Consider the following 19,390-nt stretch of genomic DNA (forward strand, 5'->3'; position numbering starts at 1 on the left):
ATGCAGGAATATCAACTAGGTGGCCAACCAACCTCTGCTGAAAAAAACCTCCAAGAAAAGGGACTCTCATCCCCATCAAGAGCCAAAGGCTTCCTCTTGACAGGCGATGGAAGTCACTTGCTCCAAGAACTCAGGATGGGGCTGCCTCTTGCCACATGCATGACTCTGATCATTCTTGTGTATCTGCTGCCCATCCACAGATCTCAGGTGCAACTATTTGCTCAGAGCCACAAGACGTAGGCAGGAGTTCACGCAAGATGCCGTGCCTAAGATCAGAGCACAGATGTGCTCTTCGCAGGGGCAGACGTCTCCCATCAACGGGAAAGAGAAGGAGCAAGGGCCTCTGCTCCCAGCGCTGGCCTTGGTTCTTAGCAGCAACAAAGGGCTCTCTCTCTCTTGGCTGGTCCAAGCAGCTGCCCATCGAAGGCATGAAGACACCTCCAGCTTGTATACGAAATACAGCTTCAGGAGCCACTGGTTTGTCAAGCATTTTTCTAGTCCCCGCTGGAAGAGGGAAAAGTTTCAGATGCTGAAGAAGCAGGCTTTGGTTGGCCCTCTGGGCACAGTTTGCCTCTCCTGTTGCTGAGGAGGAAATCCCCACCCTCGGTGGCTTCCTGTCAGAGGCCAGCTGTGCCCTGTGCCAACGGAGCCGAGAGCAAGGGCTGCTGCCCTCAGCCACAAAAACTTCTGTCGAGCTGTCCGGATTAGCTGCCTGCCTAGGAAAGGTCACTCCCTCCAGGCGCGGTGCCGCAATGCACATTGTGCGCGGCGCTCCATCGGCTCCTGGGAGGCTTGCCTGGCTTATGCTTCTAAAGGGATCATAATCCTTAATCAAGAAGATTACAACAAGCAGCTAATCCCAAAACAAACAGCCCCAGCGCCGGGCAGAATTAAACTTTTTGGTCGAAGCTAATTTCAGTCATTAATGTGACATCACTGGAAGCAATTCCCTGTGCGGCCCCCTCCTCCCTCTGAGAAACATGTTGGGGGGTGGCTAACGGGTTTCATTAACGCTAAAGGCTGCCTTTAACGTATGATACAGGGCAAACCTGGATTTGCTGCTGTGCCAGTAGATCTTGGTGCCCAGGTGAGCATACCTGTATCGTGTGATACAGGTTGCAGAGAGCAGTGACAGAGGCTCTCCAATTGTGATAGGCACTTCAAAAGTATATGGAGCCAAGAGATATCTTCATCACCAAATGATCGCATTGAGCTGAGGCTATTGGTTGGGTTTCTGTTCTGGTGGCGGCGGCTGTTTCATTCACCTTGTTGTAATTTTCCTCCTCTTCCTCCCTCTTGGCCCAGCTTGCCTTGGCTGCCCATGTGTGATTTTGTCAACAAGTGTCTGTGCTCAGGCCTGGTGCCGTTGCCAGAAAAATCACCCAGAGCAGTGGCTCCGACTGGGTTGAATGGCAGTGAGACCTCGCCTGAGGCAGAGGAAGTGGAGGAAAATGGCGCTAAGAAGAGCACTTGAAACAGGGCAAGGTGTGTTTCGCATTGAGTGCAAGATCAGTAGAGATCAGAAGCAGTTTGTAACAGCCTTGGCAAAGAACATAAAAATGAGGCTGACAGTTTAGGGTCACAGCCTATGTCTACATCTACTGGATGGCGCATGTACAAACGCAGTGTTTTAGAGCAACCTCTTTTGGAGGAGTCCACTAGACAAAACAGTAACTTTAGCAGACATCTGCAATCTGCCCACCCCTGTGAAAATATTTGCCAGATTGTCTATTGCTTGCACCATCTTCTCGCCTAGAAAGGACGGTATTTCTGCTTTTACACATTCCGGAATCCAGGGAAACGAAGGCATTTCAGGCCTGCTGAAACCATGACCCAGCCTCTCTTGACCAAAGTTTTATTCGATCCCATAGCTCCCTGGGACCATCACCTTCACCCTGCAGGCAGATTCCCCCTGCCGCCCCCAACTGAGCAAAGTTAACAGAGTCAAGCACATTTTCTGCCAACATGAAGGCTGTCACGACACAAGGAGACACTAGAAGACATCATTGGTTCTCCTGGATGTGTTTCCAGATACATGACTACCCTCAAAACTATACGGCAGTCTCTACAGGGACAGGCAAAGGGAAACAGCAGCTCTCCCTTTTTGACATTTGAAAAGGCTTGGGCAGCTGCAGCTCCAAGCCACTTAGTTATCAAGATTTTAGTGCCACCTGCGGACCTCATGAATAGCAATTAAATTCTAGATTTTGTCGGCTGCCAATCTTTGCTGCCCTCCATAACCTCGGAGGTTCTGGGTACAGAAATCCAGCTCATCGGGAGTGCAAAAGGTGGCAGGATTCATGAAGCTTTGTTGCAATCTTCAAACACTCCCAAGTTCACCTCGATTAAATTTATACTCCCTATCTCTGCTGCGCAGCCAGGAGATTAGGGCACATGCTGCGGCCTCCGGGCTGAGGCAGCAAAGGCAAGCAAATAATCTCTCCTATCAAAAGAAGTTTTGTGTGTACATACAAGATCAGAAGGGGGCATAAACAACAGGCAGGCTCTCCAAGCTGCAGCGTTATCGCAGGAGCAGATAAGAGCAATAATTAAAAATTTATAGGAGGAAAAATTGGCTGCTTTGTCTGGATGGAGCAGGTGGGAGGGAGGGAATCCTAGCAGAGATCCTTCCCATGCCGGTGTGCTCACTTGTAACCCGTAGGCTGGAAAAGAGGCAGTCGAATGGGTTCTGGGTGTCAAAAGCCCTAGCTCAGACCTCCTGAATCAGAGAAAAAGGGACCCCAAGGGTCATCTAGCCCAACCCCTGCAATGCAGGAATCTCAACTAGGTCATAACAGATGCGGAGAAGGCCTTCGAGAATGTATCGTGGAATTTTTTGAAAAAAATCTATAGAAGAAACAGGACTTGGTAAAAACCGTGAACACTAGGAGTCTCGAGGTGTCAGTCGCCCCCTTTCTCCACAAAACTTCTCCAGGAGGACTTGCATAAGAACATGCAAAGAGCATCTGCTGGATCAGGCCAATGGCTCTTCTAGGCCAGCATCCTGTTCTCACAGCGGCCAACCAGATGCCTATATGGGAAACCCTCAAGTAGGCTTTCAGCATCACTGCCTCTGACAGTGGAGTCAGAGCAAAGCCATCGTAGCTAGCAGACATTAATAGCCCTCTCCTGCAAGAATTTGTCTAATCCTCTTTAAAAGCCTTCTAGGTTGGTGGCCATCACTGCTTCCTGTGGGAGGGAGTTCCACAGTTTTATCTATGCACTGCTACTTACAGAAAAGTATTTCTAAAATGCTTAACATTAAAAATCGAAGTAGTATGGTGGCAAAGAGGAGAATTAAGAGTTCCGCAGAAATTGTTCCATTGTGAGGCATTGATACCGCACCATAAACTTCCCAGAGATAAATAGCTTTAAAATTTCTCCTATGTAATATACTTTAATGAGGACCCATGGAATTCCGTAACAAAAGGAAAGCTGCCCAAGCCACCTTGATGAAATAATACATGCCGGCAGTTGGGGGAAGAGCTTTGGCTAAGAGGATAAACGTTATTCTACACATAATCCGACATGAAATGCAGGAGGGCTCAGTTGCGTTCCATCTCGTCAAGTGTGATGCCAGGGTGGGCACCCCTTGTGGGATAGGGAGGAAATGGCACTGCCACCCCGCCTTCCAAGTGGGGCTCCTCTCTGCCCGTGGAGCCATCTGCCATGGGAGCTGCATTGCCTTCATAAAACTTGGGGCGGGTGAAAAAGCCGCCCCATCCCTTAAGGGCAAGACCATCTCTCTGCCCTTGAGCCATCACAGAATGGTAAGGTTGGAAGGGGCTCCAGGGGTCCTCTGTGGAGCAAGAGTGTCTTCTGCTGCTCCGCAGGGTGGGATCCAGACCAATGGCTTCAAGTTACAAGAAAGGAGATTCCGATTAAACGTCAAGGAGAACTTTCTGACATTAAGAGCCTTTGAATGTGGAAGTTGGCAGGCTCTTCTTCATAGGGGTTTTTTAAACAGAGGTCGGGTGGCCATCTGTCACGGAGTCTTTCGCTGTGGTTCCTGTGTTTCAGGGGGTTGGACTAGATGACCCTTGGGGTTCCTTCCAACTCTACAGTTCCATTACCTTGACAGGCAAACCATGTTTGGATTTGATCCACCCGCTGGACAGGTGTGCTCCTCTGTGTGCATTGCATCTGATTCAGAGAAAGAACTAAGGGGCCATCACACGAACAGCTAATTATTTGCAGCAACATCCAGGAAAGCGCCCCCTTGTGAGCTGCTGCCAGCAGACCTGCTTTTGTAAGACATTGTTCTCTGCTTAGCACTTAAGGTGCCCCCTCCTTTCCGGGGAAATTTGCCCTGGGAGCGTGTGCGTCACAAGCAGATGCAACCAACACATTTTTCACTGGCAAAGCGTTTCAGGAAGGTTGTCATCTCAGCTGGCGTAATTAGACTTCTGAGTTAATGGGCCATAAAGGCGGACAAGGAGACGTGGGCCACACGCAGGGCTTGCAAAACGTCTGGCTGGCTGGCGCTTCGGCCCAAGGACGTGTCCTCCTTCCCGCCCCAGGCAAGCCCCGCCCCACCCAGGTATCCGCTCTGGGTGCCATCTGCCAGGAAGGTCTCCTGCACAAGGAAAGGGCAGGCAAAGAGTCAGGCACAGCCTGCAGACGCCTCCCGTCCCCTGCAGCAGGGATTACACCCAATTTGACCCTGGGGGATGGCACTGAAGCATTTTCTCCTAGGATAAAAATGTGGAGTGACAGAGCTTTGCATGCAGGAAGTCCCAGGTTCGTTCCCCGGCAGTGTCTGCTGTTAAAAGGATTGGAAAACAGGTGATGGGAAAGAGAGGCAAAGAGAGCCCTGGCAAGAGGCGCAGCTGCTGGCCAGAGTAGACAAGACAGGAATGGATGGAGAAGTAGTCTGACCTGGCACACGGCAGCTACCAATTTTCCTAAGCAGAGGTAAGAAGTGGCTGTTTCAGGATCTCAAGACCATTGGCAAAAGAAGTTCCAAGTTTGCTTTCATGAGGCTGTGCCTTTAGACCTGAAGGCTGCTGCATAGTCAGATGTTTGCAACCTCAAAACAACTCTCCAAAGGGAGGCTATTGTTTTTCATTTGGGAGAAAGAGATGCTCATGAGAGATGATAATGACTTCCATAGGCTCAGAAAACAATGGAGGTGAAGCTGAAGGAGCTACTCCAGGAACCGGACGACTCTTCCAGTCTATTTCTCTTCTGCCTTTTCTGAATGAAGTGGCTCTACATCAGGGGTCCCCAAACTAAGGCCCGGGGGCCGTATGTGGCCCAATTGCTTTCTAAATGCGGCCTGCGGATAGTCCGGGAATCAGCGTGTTTTTACATGAGTAGAATGTGTCCTTTTATTTAAAATGCATCTCTGGGTTATTTGTGGGGCATAGGAATTCGTTCTTATATTTTTTTCAAAATATACTCCGGCCCCCCACAAGGTCTGAGGAACAGTGGACCGGCCCATGGCTGAAAAAGTTTGCTGACCCCTGCTCTACATGGTCTTGTTCAGTCCTAGCTGAATTGGATCCTTTCAGCTGGAGGGGCCAGGAACTGCAACTAGCTCTCTCCACACAAACACCCAATGGATTCTGCCCGCTGTGTTTTGTGCCCCTTCTCCCAAGGACGTGAACTTCCGAAGTTCAATACTCTGTACAGATCCAAATGCAAATCCCAAAGCACTAACCCACACAGAAAGAGCACCATGAACTGCCCCAAACAGACACATTTGCACACTCAAATTATGTATTGCCTTGACACCCCACCTTTCCACCTAAGCTCAACGTGGCGCACAGCGGTTCCCCTCTTTACTTAATCCCCGCAACAATCCTGCAAGGTAGGTTATGCTGAGTGGCAGTGACTGGTCCAAGGCACCCCAGTGGGTGAGTGGGGATTTGAACCTTGGTCTCCCAGGTGCTGATTTTAATGTACAGATGTTAATATCATGCTTGCATAGCAATACAGAAAGCTATATATAAAAACACTGGCAAGAAAACTCAGCTCTAGGGTAGCAGCATTTTGAACCAAGCTATAGGGAGACAGACAGAGTCTGATCTCCGTGCTGCACTTATTACTTCAGAAACAAACACAAACACTGCTAATAAGAAAGTAAAGCTAGTTCCAGACTTCAGCTCCCAGTGGCGCTATTTTTATGAAGTTTGCAGCAGCAAATATTACAGTTTCCAAGAGCCTAATGGAAATCACCATGGTTGATGATGACTTTGTGAAATCCCACCAGGGTATAGAATTGCAACTGCTTCTCTCTCTCTCTCTCTCTCTCTCTCTCTCACACACACACACACACACACACACACAACTCACTGTTCCCCACAAGTTCATCATTCTCTGCAAGTGTTCAACCCCAGAACTGCTGCTCTTCTTCCACCGACCTTGCACAATCCATTTCTTTCCACTACAGGCTCTTGGACCTGCTTCCAATCCAACTCCCGCAGGCGACAGCTGGTGGGCCATCTTCAACAATTGGCTGCTCTATCCTTCCAGTGCCTGGGCTCAGCCGGACACTGAACCGGAACAAGACTCAAGGTGCATCGCTATCCAAGGCAAGCTTGAGGAAATGGCTCTTTGCGACGCGCACACACAGTGCTGCTACGCTCTGGCATTTCAGGTACTTCCCAAACTCCAAATCCCAGCCCTTGAGGAAGTGAGACCCAAACCTGAGCAGAAGGTTAAAAAGGAGGGAAAGAACCAAAAGCAATCTCTGAAGCATAGCCAGCTGCAGAAAGCAGTGCAAAGGAGATGCAGAGTTTGGGAAAGGTTCAGAAAAGAGTACAGTGGTACCTCAGGTTAGAGACGCTTCAGGTTACAACTCTGCTAACCCAGAAATAACGCTTCAGGTTAAGAACTTTGCTTCAGGATAAGAACAGAAATCGTGCTCTGGCGGCGCAGCAGCAGCGGGAGGCCCCATTAGCTAAAGTGGTGCTTCAGGTTAAGAACAGTTTCAGGTTAAGAACGGACCTCCGCAAAAGAAGAAGAAGAAGAAGAAGAGTTTGGATTTGATATCCCACTTTTCACTACCCGAAGGAGTCTCCAAGCGGCTCACATTCTCCTTTCCCTTCCTCCCCCACAACAAACACTCTGTAAGGTGAGTGGGGCTGAGAGACTTCAGAGAAGTGTGACTAGCCCAAGGTCACCCAGCAGCTGCACGTGGAGGAGCGGAGACGCGAACCCAGTTCACCAGATTACAAATCTACCGCTCTTAACCACTACACCACACTGGCTCTCTACACCACACTGGCTGGAACGAATTAAGTTCTTAACCCGAGGTAACACTGTAACCAAAATGATCAAGGGTATGGAGAAAGGTTGCAATGTTTGTGACTTTTCAGTTTAGAGAGAAGGTGACATTATTGCATAGCATGGAGAAACTGGATAGGGAAAGTATTTTCTTCCCCTCCCAACAACTCGTGGGCATCCAATGAAGCTGAATGCTGGAAAATGCAAGGCAGAGAAATGAAGGTCCTGCTTCACACATTGCATAGATAAAACTATGGATGGCCTTAAAAGAGGATTAGACAAATTCACGGAGGAGGAGAGGGCTGTGGATGGCTACTAACCCTGATGGCTCTGCTCTGCCTCCACTTGCTGTGCCTGTGAGAACTTACAATTTTATTGTATTGTGTTGTACAAATAGTACGATGAACCGAAGAAGCTCCAGCGAAACCTGATCAATAGCCAGGATTCAGGTCTTCAGATCTATTTTCGCTGAGGGACGGCGAGGAGGGCCTGTCTGCGACTACCATCACGCATGACCATGTCTTCTAGCCTGCCTGCGACCGTTCCCTTGTACAAGACTTTGCACGTTCAGTAGAGTGCCATTTGCAACACTTTTGTGTAATTGCACTATGCTAGGATATTATATGGTCTGAAGCTCAACATAAAAAAAACTAAGCTCATGGCCACTGGTCCCATCACCTCCTGGCAAATAGAAGGGGAAGAAATGGAGGCAGTGAGAGATTTTACTTCCTTGGGCTCCATGATCACTGCAGATGGTGACAGCAGTCACGAAATTAAAGGACACCTGCTTCTTGGGAGGAAAGCAATGACAAACCTAGACAGCATCTTAAAAAGCAGAGACATCACCTTGCCAACAAAGGTCCATATAGTTAAAGCTATGGTTTTCCCAGTAGTAATGTATGGAAGTGAGAGCTGGACCATAAAGAAGGCTGATCGCCGAAGAATTGATGCTTTTGAATTATGGTGCTGGAGGAGACTCTTGAGAGTCCCATGGACTGCAAGAAGATCAAACCTATCCATCCTTAAAGAAATCAGCCCTGAGTGCTCACTAGAAGGACAGATCCTGAAGCTGAGACTCCAGTACTTTGGCCACCTCATGAGAAGAGAAGACTCCCTGGAAAAGACGCTGATGTTGGGAAAGATGGAGGGCACAAGGAGAAGGGGACGACAGAGGATGAGATGGTTGGACAGTGTTCTCGAAGCGACTGGCATGAGTTTGGCCAAACTGCGGGAGGCAGTGAAAGATAGGCGTGCCCGGCGTGCTCTGGTCCATGGGGTCACGAAGAGTCGGACATGACTGAATGACTGAACAACAACAACAACAACAACAGGCTATTATCATTACTGGCAGTGTTGTGCCATCAGTTTATTAATTGCTTATAAGTATCTACAGGCTTGGACTTGCACACTGCACTTTAATGTGTTTATTTTAACATGTTTGATTGTGTAAATTGTTCCATATATCTATTAGCCAGTTCAGTGTTTTTTTTTGTATCCCCAGTTAGAGCCAGCAATGCTTCCGAATCCCAGTTGACGGAAACCGCAGGAGGGGAGAGGGCTGCTCTTGCGCTCTGATCCTGCTTGCTGGTTTCCCCCAGAGAACTGTTTGGCCACTGTGAGAACAAAATGCTGGACAAGATGGGCCATTGGCTTGAGTCAGGAGGCCCTTCTTATGTTCTCACTCCACGTTGAAATGTATTTTAAGGAAGTATGCAAGGGCCAGAGGTCGATGGCTGAAGGTCATTGCCTTATTGTCTTAAGTCCGCAATCTCAAGCATCACCAGTGAGCAGGGACAGACAAGCCCACCTGAGCCTGAGATCCTGGAATGCTGCTGATGGTGAGAACAGACACTAATAGGCTAGATGGACTAAGGGCCTGGCCTGGCCAGTATCCCTTGCAGTGCCCAAATTATGCACCAAGAAAAGCTGGCTTTCTGTAAATGGTAGAAAGCATGCGCCTTGAAGCAAACGCAGGCGTATATTTTTTTGTTCGTTTGAAAGAATAGTTTGTGCTTCTACTGGCCCAAGGGTGGGGGGAATAGCTCTGCACAACATGGAATTGACACCCCCCCCCCCCCCCGCTCATGCCAGATCTTGCTGCTCAGCTAACCTGGCTCATTTCTTCTCTTTTCCTTTCCTCACCTGCCCCCTCTTCCCCATCATGCTCTGATTTCTGCAAGGTATTCTCTGCCTGCACTTTGTCGCAGCTCCTGGGAACAGGCTTTCAAAAACATCAAGCGGCTGTTCTGAAGCAGAGTTTTCTTTCGGGTGCCGATTTCTGGGTCCGCTTTCAAATTCTGCATTTTGCAGAATCATACCACGCAGGTCCCTAAGCGTGGAGGATGCGGGCACAGGGGCTGGATGAACACTGGGCCCGTGGAGGGGTGGGGAGAGGTGCTTAGAGCCGGCAGGGAGGCTGGAGGAATTCCGAAGCAAAGTAGATCCAAGCTCAGTGGTGAGATTTTGTAAACACCACCAAAAACCATCAAGACACACATTTTAATCCTTGTTTAACACAAAGTGCCTGTTAGTGAACAGCTTAATGCCATTCTTTAATTTAAATGGCATTGACTGTTTAAGGCTTTATAGTCTGGCAGGAAAAAAAATCCTCTTTGGAGATTTCCAGCTCAGAAGTGTAGGTGGCATGCACACACACACAAACATACGGCTAACACACGGGGGATTTTGCACCTCTCGGGGCCCAGCTAGGTGTTTCATGCAGGTACTATCCCAAAGGCTCCGATTAAGCAGGAAAAGCTGACTCCGAAGAGGAACAGCGGTAAGGAGCGATGCCAGAGTCAAGTTGCCCACGTTGGGGTTTAAAGCCCTAAACATCTCAGGCTCAGATACAGTCGTACCTCTGGTTATGATTGCTTCAGGTTGCGTTCGTCACGGGATACAAACGCGCCAAACCTGGAAGTACAGGAACGGGTTACTTCTGGGTTCGGCAATTCGCACATGCACAGGCGCGCAAAATGACGTCACGCGCATGTGCAGAAGCGTCAAATCGCACCGCGCATATGCGGTGCTTCAGGTTGCGAATGGGGCTCCGGGACGGATCCCGTTCGCAACCAGAGGTACCACTGTATACCTGAAAGACCAGAGCACCCTCCCCACAGAGGTCATCCTATAAATTCCCGGTGGATGCCGAGGATGCGCCTCTTTACAATGGCCTCTGACACCCCAGGATTTGTGTTTTTAGGAGCCACCCTATCCCTGTGACTGTAATTAGTTTTGAACTGCTTTTAGTATGGTGTTTTTTTAAATTGCTGCTATCTGCTCTAGGGCCTTAGGGTGAAGGGCAAGTGAGAAATCCTCATAATAATGGCCTTCCCTAGACTTACAAGTGGGCAGTGTTGCTAGCCGAATTTATAGACATAAAATCCCATCAAGCTGCCATTCATTCATCCAGGACCACCGACGCAGAACAATTCCTTTCCAAGACTAAGGCTTTAACAATAAGAGCAAGTGCTGACTCTGAGTATCCTTTACCATGTCTGAACCATGTCTCTGTCTCAGTAACCACCCGTTTACCAACTTTTCAGACAACGGTGGTGCCGAAAGCACAGTTTGAGCATGACTCAGGTTGACTTAAGAGCTTAAATTCCACACAAGAACAGCAGAAAGACGACACAGGAGGAAGGAGGCAACAAAGAGGCCGCCACTAGAAGAGGAAAAGGGTGCTGCATCCTGTTCTTTAGCAACGTCCTCGGAATTTTGGGTGTTTCCTGACACCCACGAGGTCAGCAACGAATATCTACTAGGCACAATGAGACTGAGGTTTGTTATAGCATGCAACCCAGTGGGAATCCCTGGGTAATCCAGGACACCTGCCTTTGCAAACAAAATACCGTCAAGAATGCAAAAGGAAGGTCCTGGTGGATCTTTGGGAGCGGAGGAGACAGTGACATGAGATCTCGCATGCAAGAATCCTGCAGCTGGTCTTTCGAAGATGCTGCCCGGGAGGGTAAGGGGGTCTTGTGAGGGAGGGAGATTTTGTGGGCTGCCCCATACAGTAACTCTGACAAGGACAGATGAGAGCAGACCAAAGCAGTTAAGGTGATGGGCACACAAGGGACAAACTGAGCCCAGAGGTCTCTAATCAGCACGGAAGGCGCTTTCGGAGTGACATCTGTTGGAGGCAGGATAACATTGGGCTCGATGGCCAGCTGGTCTGAGCTTGTAAATACGCTTGTACTGTAGCACAATTAGCCTTCCTTTTCATGCCCCCCCCCCCCCCCGATTTCACTAGGGCCATTCCATTCACTTTTCCAGCGTACAAGGAGGTCACATCTGAGCACTGGAGAGAAGGCAACTCCCAAACCAGCTCAACTGGGGTTAACAGCTCCAGAGAATTCAGAGTTTTGCCTTTCCAAAATTGGCATTGTTCTGATAGATCGCTCTTTCTCAACCATTAAGCTGGGCTGGCCCCTAACACCCAGCGTAAGTTCTGTAACTCTGAAAGAATAAAAGATGCCCTCCATTTTGCGGACATGACACGATTGCATACAAAGCAAGGGTCAAGCTTTGCATCCATTGCTTACATTAACTGAGCTGAAGATGGTCCAGTCAACCCGAAGCTGTAAATATAGGGCCCAGGTGAAAATGATGGGCCAGCAGTGGCTTGTGTGTGGCACAGGTGGATTCAGAAACGGCTGGACCTAGAGACAACCTCAAGCCATCCATGCCTATAGCCCTGCTGGGTTGTCTGAGCACGACAACAAATCTAGCATGGCTTGGGAAGGATGTGAAACTGCTACACTACACACAAACACACACGTACACACTCCTTCATCAGTATAATGGCCAGCCAAGCTCTAGGGAGGCCAGTTAAACATCTCTATTAACTGGAATTGCTACAATCTCAACAACTCACCTGCCCAGCGATGCAAAACAAAGAAAATTGAACTCACTTAAAAAAAAAAAATCCACTATTTTAAGTCTATCAAGTCCACTCCTTGATTCTGTGATTCCTGTCCTGGTTATTTCCTGGGAATTTTAAGAGACAGGCAGGGCATGGAAAACAAAATTAACCCATTCTCCCCTGTAACAACCTTCACCCTTTGACGTCCTCTTTCACCAACCAAGGTGGTGAACTGCATGCTGGGTGGAAGGAAAGTTGTACCCCTGCCAAGTCTCCCATGGTTCTATCCCACTGCATCTCAGAAGAAAGTGAAAACTCCACTTTGCCATACAGAATTGGCTGCCTCTGTGTTGAAAGAAGGCCTCTCTTTCCCACCCCAAAAGCTACCATCCATGATGGCAGCGTCTCAAAGCCTCCTGGTGCTCTGCCTGGAGTCCTCTCTGCACCAGTTCCCAGCGCGGAATCCAAGGCGCAGAAGCTCGACTGGGCAGCTATTATAGCCCTGTAAAAACGTGTCTTGCCAATCCATTGCCTTCATTAATATAATGTTATCATGTTCCTAATGCTGGTGCTCTAAAGCAAATGTTCTGTTACCAGCTCACCCACTGGCACATTTTTCAGCAGGGAAACAGCTGCTCGCTGAACCAGTCACACACACACACACACACACCTGCTGCCCCTCGCCCCCAAGTGCAATCTTGTCAAAAGCACAGCGCAGGCTTCTGCCCTCTCCTTTTCCAGCAGGCAGAAAAAAACACGTCTCTCATGTTCTGTTCTGGAGAAGTAAGGCAGGTGGGGGGGGGGGAGACATCCCACCTCTCCATTTGGAATTTGCATTCCGCTGCGGTTTTTGTGGCACTCATTTTTTCAGTGCAACAAATAATACTGTCTACCTGGGGTGTGTGTGTGTTTAAGAGATAATCCTCCCCAGTGAGTCATTTTTGTTCACCATTGCCTGACACAGGAGGGTCGGCCTTTCCTGCCAGCATCTCCACCCCTCGGCAGTACGGCAGCTACAACGCTGAGACCAGCAGCAGAGGAGGTTGGTGGGCGTTCTGGATCTCCTCCAGGGAGCGGGCGGCTGGGTGGTGGAAGGAAACCGAGAAAGGGATGGAGGGGGAACACAGGAGAGTCACTAGCAGTTTGTGCCTGCGACGCCTGATGTTCACGTCACACTTCAGTGCGCGGAGCCAGGAAAAAACACGGCTTTGGAGGTGACATTTGCAGTTGGCTCATTACTCTTTTCAAAAGAGCCTGGCATCAAAGAGACAGCTTCAAACGGCAGGCTCACATGCACATATGCAGGAGCTAATTAACCGCCATGCTGGTAGCAGCCAGAGAGGAGGAGACGCTGGCAACCGACTCAGCCTTACAAGCGCTTCCTGGCTGCGCAGGTCTATTCATGGCCAGCAAGGCAGCCTGTGTGGGATTAAGACCTACCTTCATGCTCCTTCTCGGAGGTCCCAACCTTCTTTATTTTCTTGGGGGACTTCATGAAGAGCGGAAAGATGGTCCGAAGGCCGAGGATGTCGACAAACTTGTGGCAGTTGTCTGCTCCCTCGGGCCCAATCATGGCATGGTCCAAAACCTTCAGGGCACTGCTCCTGGAGATTTTCTTCTCTCTGTAGAAGCAGAAGGATTTTTGTCAGTGAACTGGGCAATGCACTTTGCCACAAGATACAGAAGATTTTCCTCCGGCAGGAGGATGAGGCTGCACACAATGACGAACAAGCAGCAAAGCTCCGTCTTCGTCCGCAGAAGAGAGAGGATCGGAGCACTCTCTATTTTGGGTTGGCCACTGAGACACAGTGAACTTCTCTGCCTCTTTCCCTCTTGCACCAACTGCTAAAGGGGCACACTTGCTCTTTTAGGTCCACTGCATATGTAAGCACCAATGAATGAGAAACCTGCTTGCACATCAGTAGGCAAGAAAGCCTTTCACACAGTTAGAATCAGAAATCTGTAAGTTGGAAGAGACCCCCAAGAGCAATCAAGTTCTTTTTTGGGGGGTAAATAATTTTTATTGGTTTTTTCACAGTTAATTTCCACAATTAACTACAAGCCTCCCCCCCCATCCCCATTCACAAAAACATCTCAAAACCTTATCTCTGAGGTTCTTTAGACCTCATGACTTCCCTCCAGTCCCTCTTCTGGTTCCTTATACAGTGGTGCCCGCTAGACGAAAATAATTCGTTCTGCGAGTATTTTCGTCTAGCGGGTTTTTCGTCTAGCGAAGCGGCAATGCAAACCGCGGTTTTCGCTAGACGAAAAAAAAATTCGTCTTGCAAGGCAAGCCCATTCAAAAATTCATCTTGCGAGACAGGCTTCCGCTAGACGAATGCCTTCATCTAGCGAGTTTTTTGTCTAGCAAGGCATTCGTCTAGCGGGGCACCACTGTATTAACAAAATTATGCATTTTCATACACATACTTCATCAGTTATTCTTCTTCTGATTCTAACAAAATTCTTCTGCATTTCCTTACACATACTTCATCAATTCTTCTTCTTCTAATTTTATCCAAATTTTGCTGATTGCAAGTGTGTAATCTGAGCCTGCCAATGTATCAATTTATTTACATTAATTTGCACATATACAATAAGTATTTCCCATTCTTATTCCTAACTTTGGCATAATTACATTTCACTGGAAGGCGACTATCAGTTAAGTCTGATTTAAAATCCTGCTCACCTTCCTCCTCCCAGCCTCCTCTTAGTCTCAGAGGCTGTAATTTCTGCCTCATTTCAGCCACCAAGGCCTTCCCAAATATTTCCTGCCTACCACCCATGCCATTCATATCTGCCCTGAGTGTCTCCTGGTATTTCTCCATATCAATCACAATTTCCATTTCCCTAATAATGTTCCTCCAGCCCTTGCATCAAGACCTCCACTGCTTCTGTTTTCCTTGTCACTGGTTCTATCTTAATAAATCACTTCTGTCACCATTTCGGTATTTTTGTCCAGGAGCAATCAAGTTCAACCCCCTGCAATATAGGAATCGCAGCTGAAGAATCCCTGACAGACGGCCACCCAACCTCTGTTAAAAAACACTACTGATCAGCATTTGGCACTTTCAATTTGCTACTTAGTGCTTTACAGTCTTCATTGTGCTTGCGACCATAGGGCGGACCAATGCTCTTCCCATTTCACAGATGTGGAAACAGAAGCTGAGAGAGTGACTAGACCAAGCCTGCACAACAACCACATGATGGAGATGGGACCCATGTCTCCTGGTTCCAAGTCCAACTGTCTATATGGGGAACCAGAACAGCCCCCAACCATCTCAGTGCCTCAGTTGGAACCCTTTCAATTCCAAAGCTCGATTTTGTACACTACTCCAGCTTTCCTCAACCTGCTACCCGATCCAGATGGCTTGGACTACAACTCCCATCGGCCCTAGCCGGAATCTGGAAGGCACAAGATCAGGGAAGGCTAGGCGAACCTTTCGAGAGAATCTGCACACGACCTCCCTTTCTGAAGCCAAGAGAGATTCCTGTAAGCTGTATCCCCAGTACAGGGGAGGATGGAAGTCAGCCAAGATTACAGTCTAATTCTCAAACTTGAAACAGAGTGCAAATTTATTTCGCACAAGGTGTTCTTGTTGTTTTATTGACCTTTCGTACACGGGGACTGGGTCTCCCCTCTTACAGCTGTAACTAGCAGGAGGGATGAGGCGCAGTGGATATGTCAAGCGGGGGGAGGGGGGGAGCACTCCCTACTCATAGCCATATTGATCCGCTAATAATGTTTCATATTTCTTGTATGGCAGCTACATGTGTGTGCAAGGAAGCAGAAACGGGGAACGGAGGAAAGGAAGAAGCCGCATTCAGGCTCTTACACCTGCTCAATTCCGTTTCACATTTTCGTTTCAAACGTGCACTTAAAGCATGCAATATGTGAAGTGGCCCTTTATAGTATGCCAGCCTCTCACATCCCCAGAACCCAGCAATCCACAATGGTTTACTAGCAACCAACTTAATTATTTTAGGTGCATGTGTGTTCTTCTTCTCTGTGTTCAAGAGCAAAGCTGGAACTCAACCCTCACTCTGGCCTGTGAATGCACAACACCAGTAAGCAAATCAGCCAGGATTTTCTGCTTTTTTCCATGGCTGTTGCCAGCAGCAGGGAATGAAACAGGCACTTCGCAAAACGCTGCTGCAAAATGCCACTGCGGACGTATGTTTGAAATACATGCCAACAAAGAGAATGCAAGAAAGTGGGCGTTTGATTGCCGACACAGCTCCATTCAGCAAAGCGTAACTCCCAATTTGTTCGGGGGCGGGCGTCCGATTTGGAGAAAGAAAAATCCTAAAGCAAAGCCAAAAGAGAAGAACAGCCACCAAGATGCTTGAATTGGAACATGAGCAGATGAGAGGAAGGAGAAAAAAAGAGGAAGAACAAATCTTGGCAGCTTCTTCTAAGACCAAGCCAACTCCTTCCAACACGAAGCTAAAAAGGCCAGCACAGCCTCACACCGAGCCCAGCCAAGGAGGGTCAATTCCTTCACCTGCCTCCTTGATCCCAGAACACAGGGCTGCATTGCCAAAGGCAGACACCAGGCATCCGGTTTGCCCTGTGCTGCGCAGGGAAGCCAAGAGGGCATAAGGAGGAAGAGGAGCTGGATCAATATTGCACACATGGCAGTGGCAAAGAGCAGCGGCTTCAGGGTTAATTCCACCACCACTGCCCTTCCATGATGCGCAGTTCAACTTGCCCAGAGTGCCTTTATGCCACGTGTTTCACAAATGTGATACAAATGGTGCAAAAGAGGGGCTGGGAAATGCAAAATATGATGGCACGTGGGGTACACGTTAGACTGCAGGTCTGCGGAATCATATGATCGTAGAGTTGGAAGGGACCCAAAGGTCATCTAGTCCAACCCGCCCTGCAACGCAGGAATCACAGCTAAAGAATCCCTGGCAGATGGCCATCCATCCAAGCAACCAATCAATCACAATTGCACCCCAGAGAAGGAGCTTAAGGCAGCACACGCCTGTCACACTCTGTGCCTCCATTTCATCCCGATAAAAATTCTTCGATGTAGGTGAGGCCACTTCTGAGATCTTCAAACCGAGAGGTAAATTACTGCAACTGAAACTTAAATGTGCAGCCATATTGCCAGCTGCTTTATTAGAAGCCTGCCCTGATCCATCTATTAAAAATATTTCTACGCTCCTTTTCACAAGATGTCTCAAAGGGGTGCACAATGTAATGCAACACAGAAATCTACCCAAGAAATCTGAACCTTGTACTGTGGAGGAGGCCAGATGAGTTGATGCTTGGATAGAACGTCACTGTAAGACAAACCCATTTCAAAGGCTATCCTTTTGGGTGCTCAGCAGGGCAGCGCAGAGCGCTTACAGGAAGGAGCCTGCTGTGGCCAGTAATCCACTCCCCTCCTCCCCCCCTCTCCTGCCCTGGCCACTTCCAACTCTCCTTCACCTTGCAAGCAGCAATAATAAAAGGCTAAAAAATAAAGTTCAGCTTTTGGCTGGAGAACTTCAGGACTCCTTTTTCGGGGGAAGTAATTGCATATTGATCAGCATTTAGGCAGGTTGCAGGGAGCTGGTCTCTGGAATATTCATTGGGTTTAAGTTCAGGCTTGTAGAGATCAATAGCTGTTTGACTGGACTGTCTCAGGTTGATTTTATTTGAAATATTTATTCTACTAGAGGGCAAGCAGTTTATCTTAGTCTCATCTTGGGCTTATTGAAATCTCTCTTGGGTGAGAACTAATTCAGACACCACAGCCTGGGAGCCTCACCAAACGAATGACTGACCTGGGCCTTAAAAAGACCAGGAACAAACTCATTGCACTGACAACTTCCTGGCACGGGAAACCCACCAGGCCAAGCACAACTCATGCGAAGGCTCAGAAAACCTCCTGGCTTTGCCACATGTCCAAAACTGAAAGAAATGGGGGTGGTGATATATTAAGCTCCCAGCAGGTCACCACGCACAGCTAGTGGGCTGCCTTTGGCTTGGTGAGTCACAAGTTGTGCAAACAGACAGTAGAGTGAAGGTGGATCAGCCTCCAAGATGGAGAAGAGGACAGCCACAGGGGTGGCGATGGTGGCAGAGGGTTCCAGGAAGGAGGCCGTCCAAAGAGCGTTTCAAAAAGCATCCAGAAACCACTCTTGGCGGACTGTATGGTACATGCTCTGCAGCTGTTAGGAGTCAAGGGCAGCCCCTGTGTGGCAGTCTAACCTCCAGAATTAGAGAGGTGGGAAAGGCAGCTGCTGGGTCCAACCCCTCCTTCCCTCCCCAGATACCTTGAAATCCTGGCAATCGATGCAAGAATGACCTCAGAAGCACCCACAGGGCATTGGTGCCAAATGACCAAGAACATACGGAGAGCTTACTAAGTCAAGCCTCTCTCATCCAGCCTCTTGTTCTCCCGGTGGCCAACCAGATGCCCATTACGGGAAACCCACAAGCAGGATTCAAGCACAAGAGCAGCCCTCTCCCCTCCTGCGGCCTCCAGCAACTGGTCTTCAGAAGCACTGCTGTCAAACCCTGCCCATCAGGTAACTCCTTTCCTTGTCCCTGTCATGAAGGAGGACAAAAGGCCCCAAGGAAACTCCCCCAAAGGAGGGTGCCAGAAGCCAAAGTGACTTCAACCGAAGGACTGTTATCGCAGGATGTCTGCAGAAGGGTGCGCATTAGGAAACAGTGGCACGAGACTCTGATTCCGCTAGATAAACACAGCGTGAGGCTGTGCTGAAAGGAAATTTCAGTAGATACACATTAATTTTCGGGTTTCCAAGGAGCTGATGTGACATGAAAACAAGAGACGTAATGAAATATTTTTGCAGGGGCTGCTGCAGTGCGTTCTGCATGCAAACACACTCCTGGCTTTCATGCGTTATTCCTGGCTGGGCCCACAAACCCTCTTCGCATGCACACTGCAGCCAGCAAAGGACTCCCCCCCCCAACCCATGAGAAAAGCTTCATGAACCTTCTCCCCCACACTCAATATGTTCCCCCATTTCCCCATTGTGCTTCCTGGCACTTAAAAGTCAAGACAAGCTCATTCCCTGCTTGCTATAAATACAGGGTGAGGCCTTCCCAGGCAGCTGCTTGAGAGAAGGAGGGTTTCTCCTCCACACAAGGGGTGCAATAAGTCTCGTGCCAATGCTCCCAAGGCACTTGACAACGCGATTCTCTCTCACTCTCTCTGCAAGCCTCAGAAGGACACCTCACTTTCTGTCCTGGAAGCCTCAGGCAGCTCCCAATCTGGAGAAAGAAATTGAATTGTGCTTGGGGAGAGACCTTAATTGGATGTGACATTTCTAAAC

General features: G+C 48.8%; 1 protein-coding gene across 2 annotated transcripts in view; it reads right to left on the bottom strand.

Moving 5' to 3' along the window:
• Positions 1-19,390, bottom strand: part of CTNNBL1 (catenin beta like 1) — an 82,947-nt gene that overhangs the window by 22,074 nt on the left and 41,483 nt on the right. For both annotated transcript variants that reach the window (XM_033153897.1, XM_033153898.1), the window contains exon 11: positions 13,535-13,716. In XM_033153897.1, coding sequence (XP_033009788.1) covers positions 13,535-13,716 — 182 coding nt within the window. The remainder of the gene's footprint in view (positions 1-13,534; positions 13,717-19,390) is intronic.

The sequence above is a fragment of the Lacerta agilis genome, chromosome 6, assembly GCF_009819535.1.
Source record: "Lacerta agilis isolate rLacAgi1 chromosome 6, rLacAgi1.pri, whole genome shotgun sequence".
In the NCBI taxonomy this organism is placed as follows: domain Eukaryota; kingdom Metazoa; phylum Chordata; class Lepidosauria; order Squamata; family Lacertidae; genus Lacerta; species Lacerta agilis.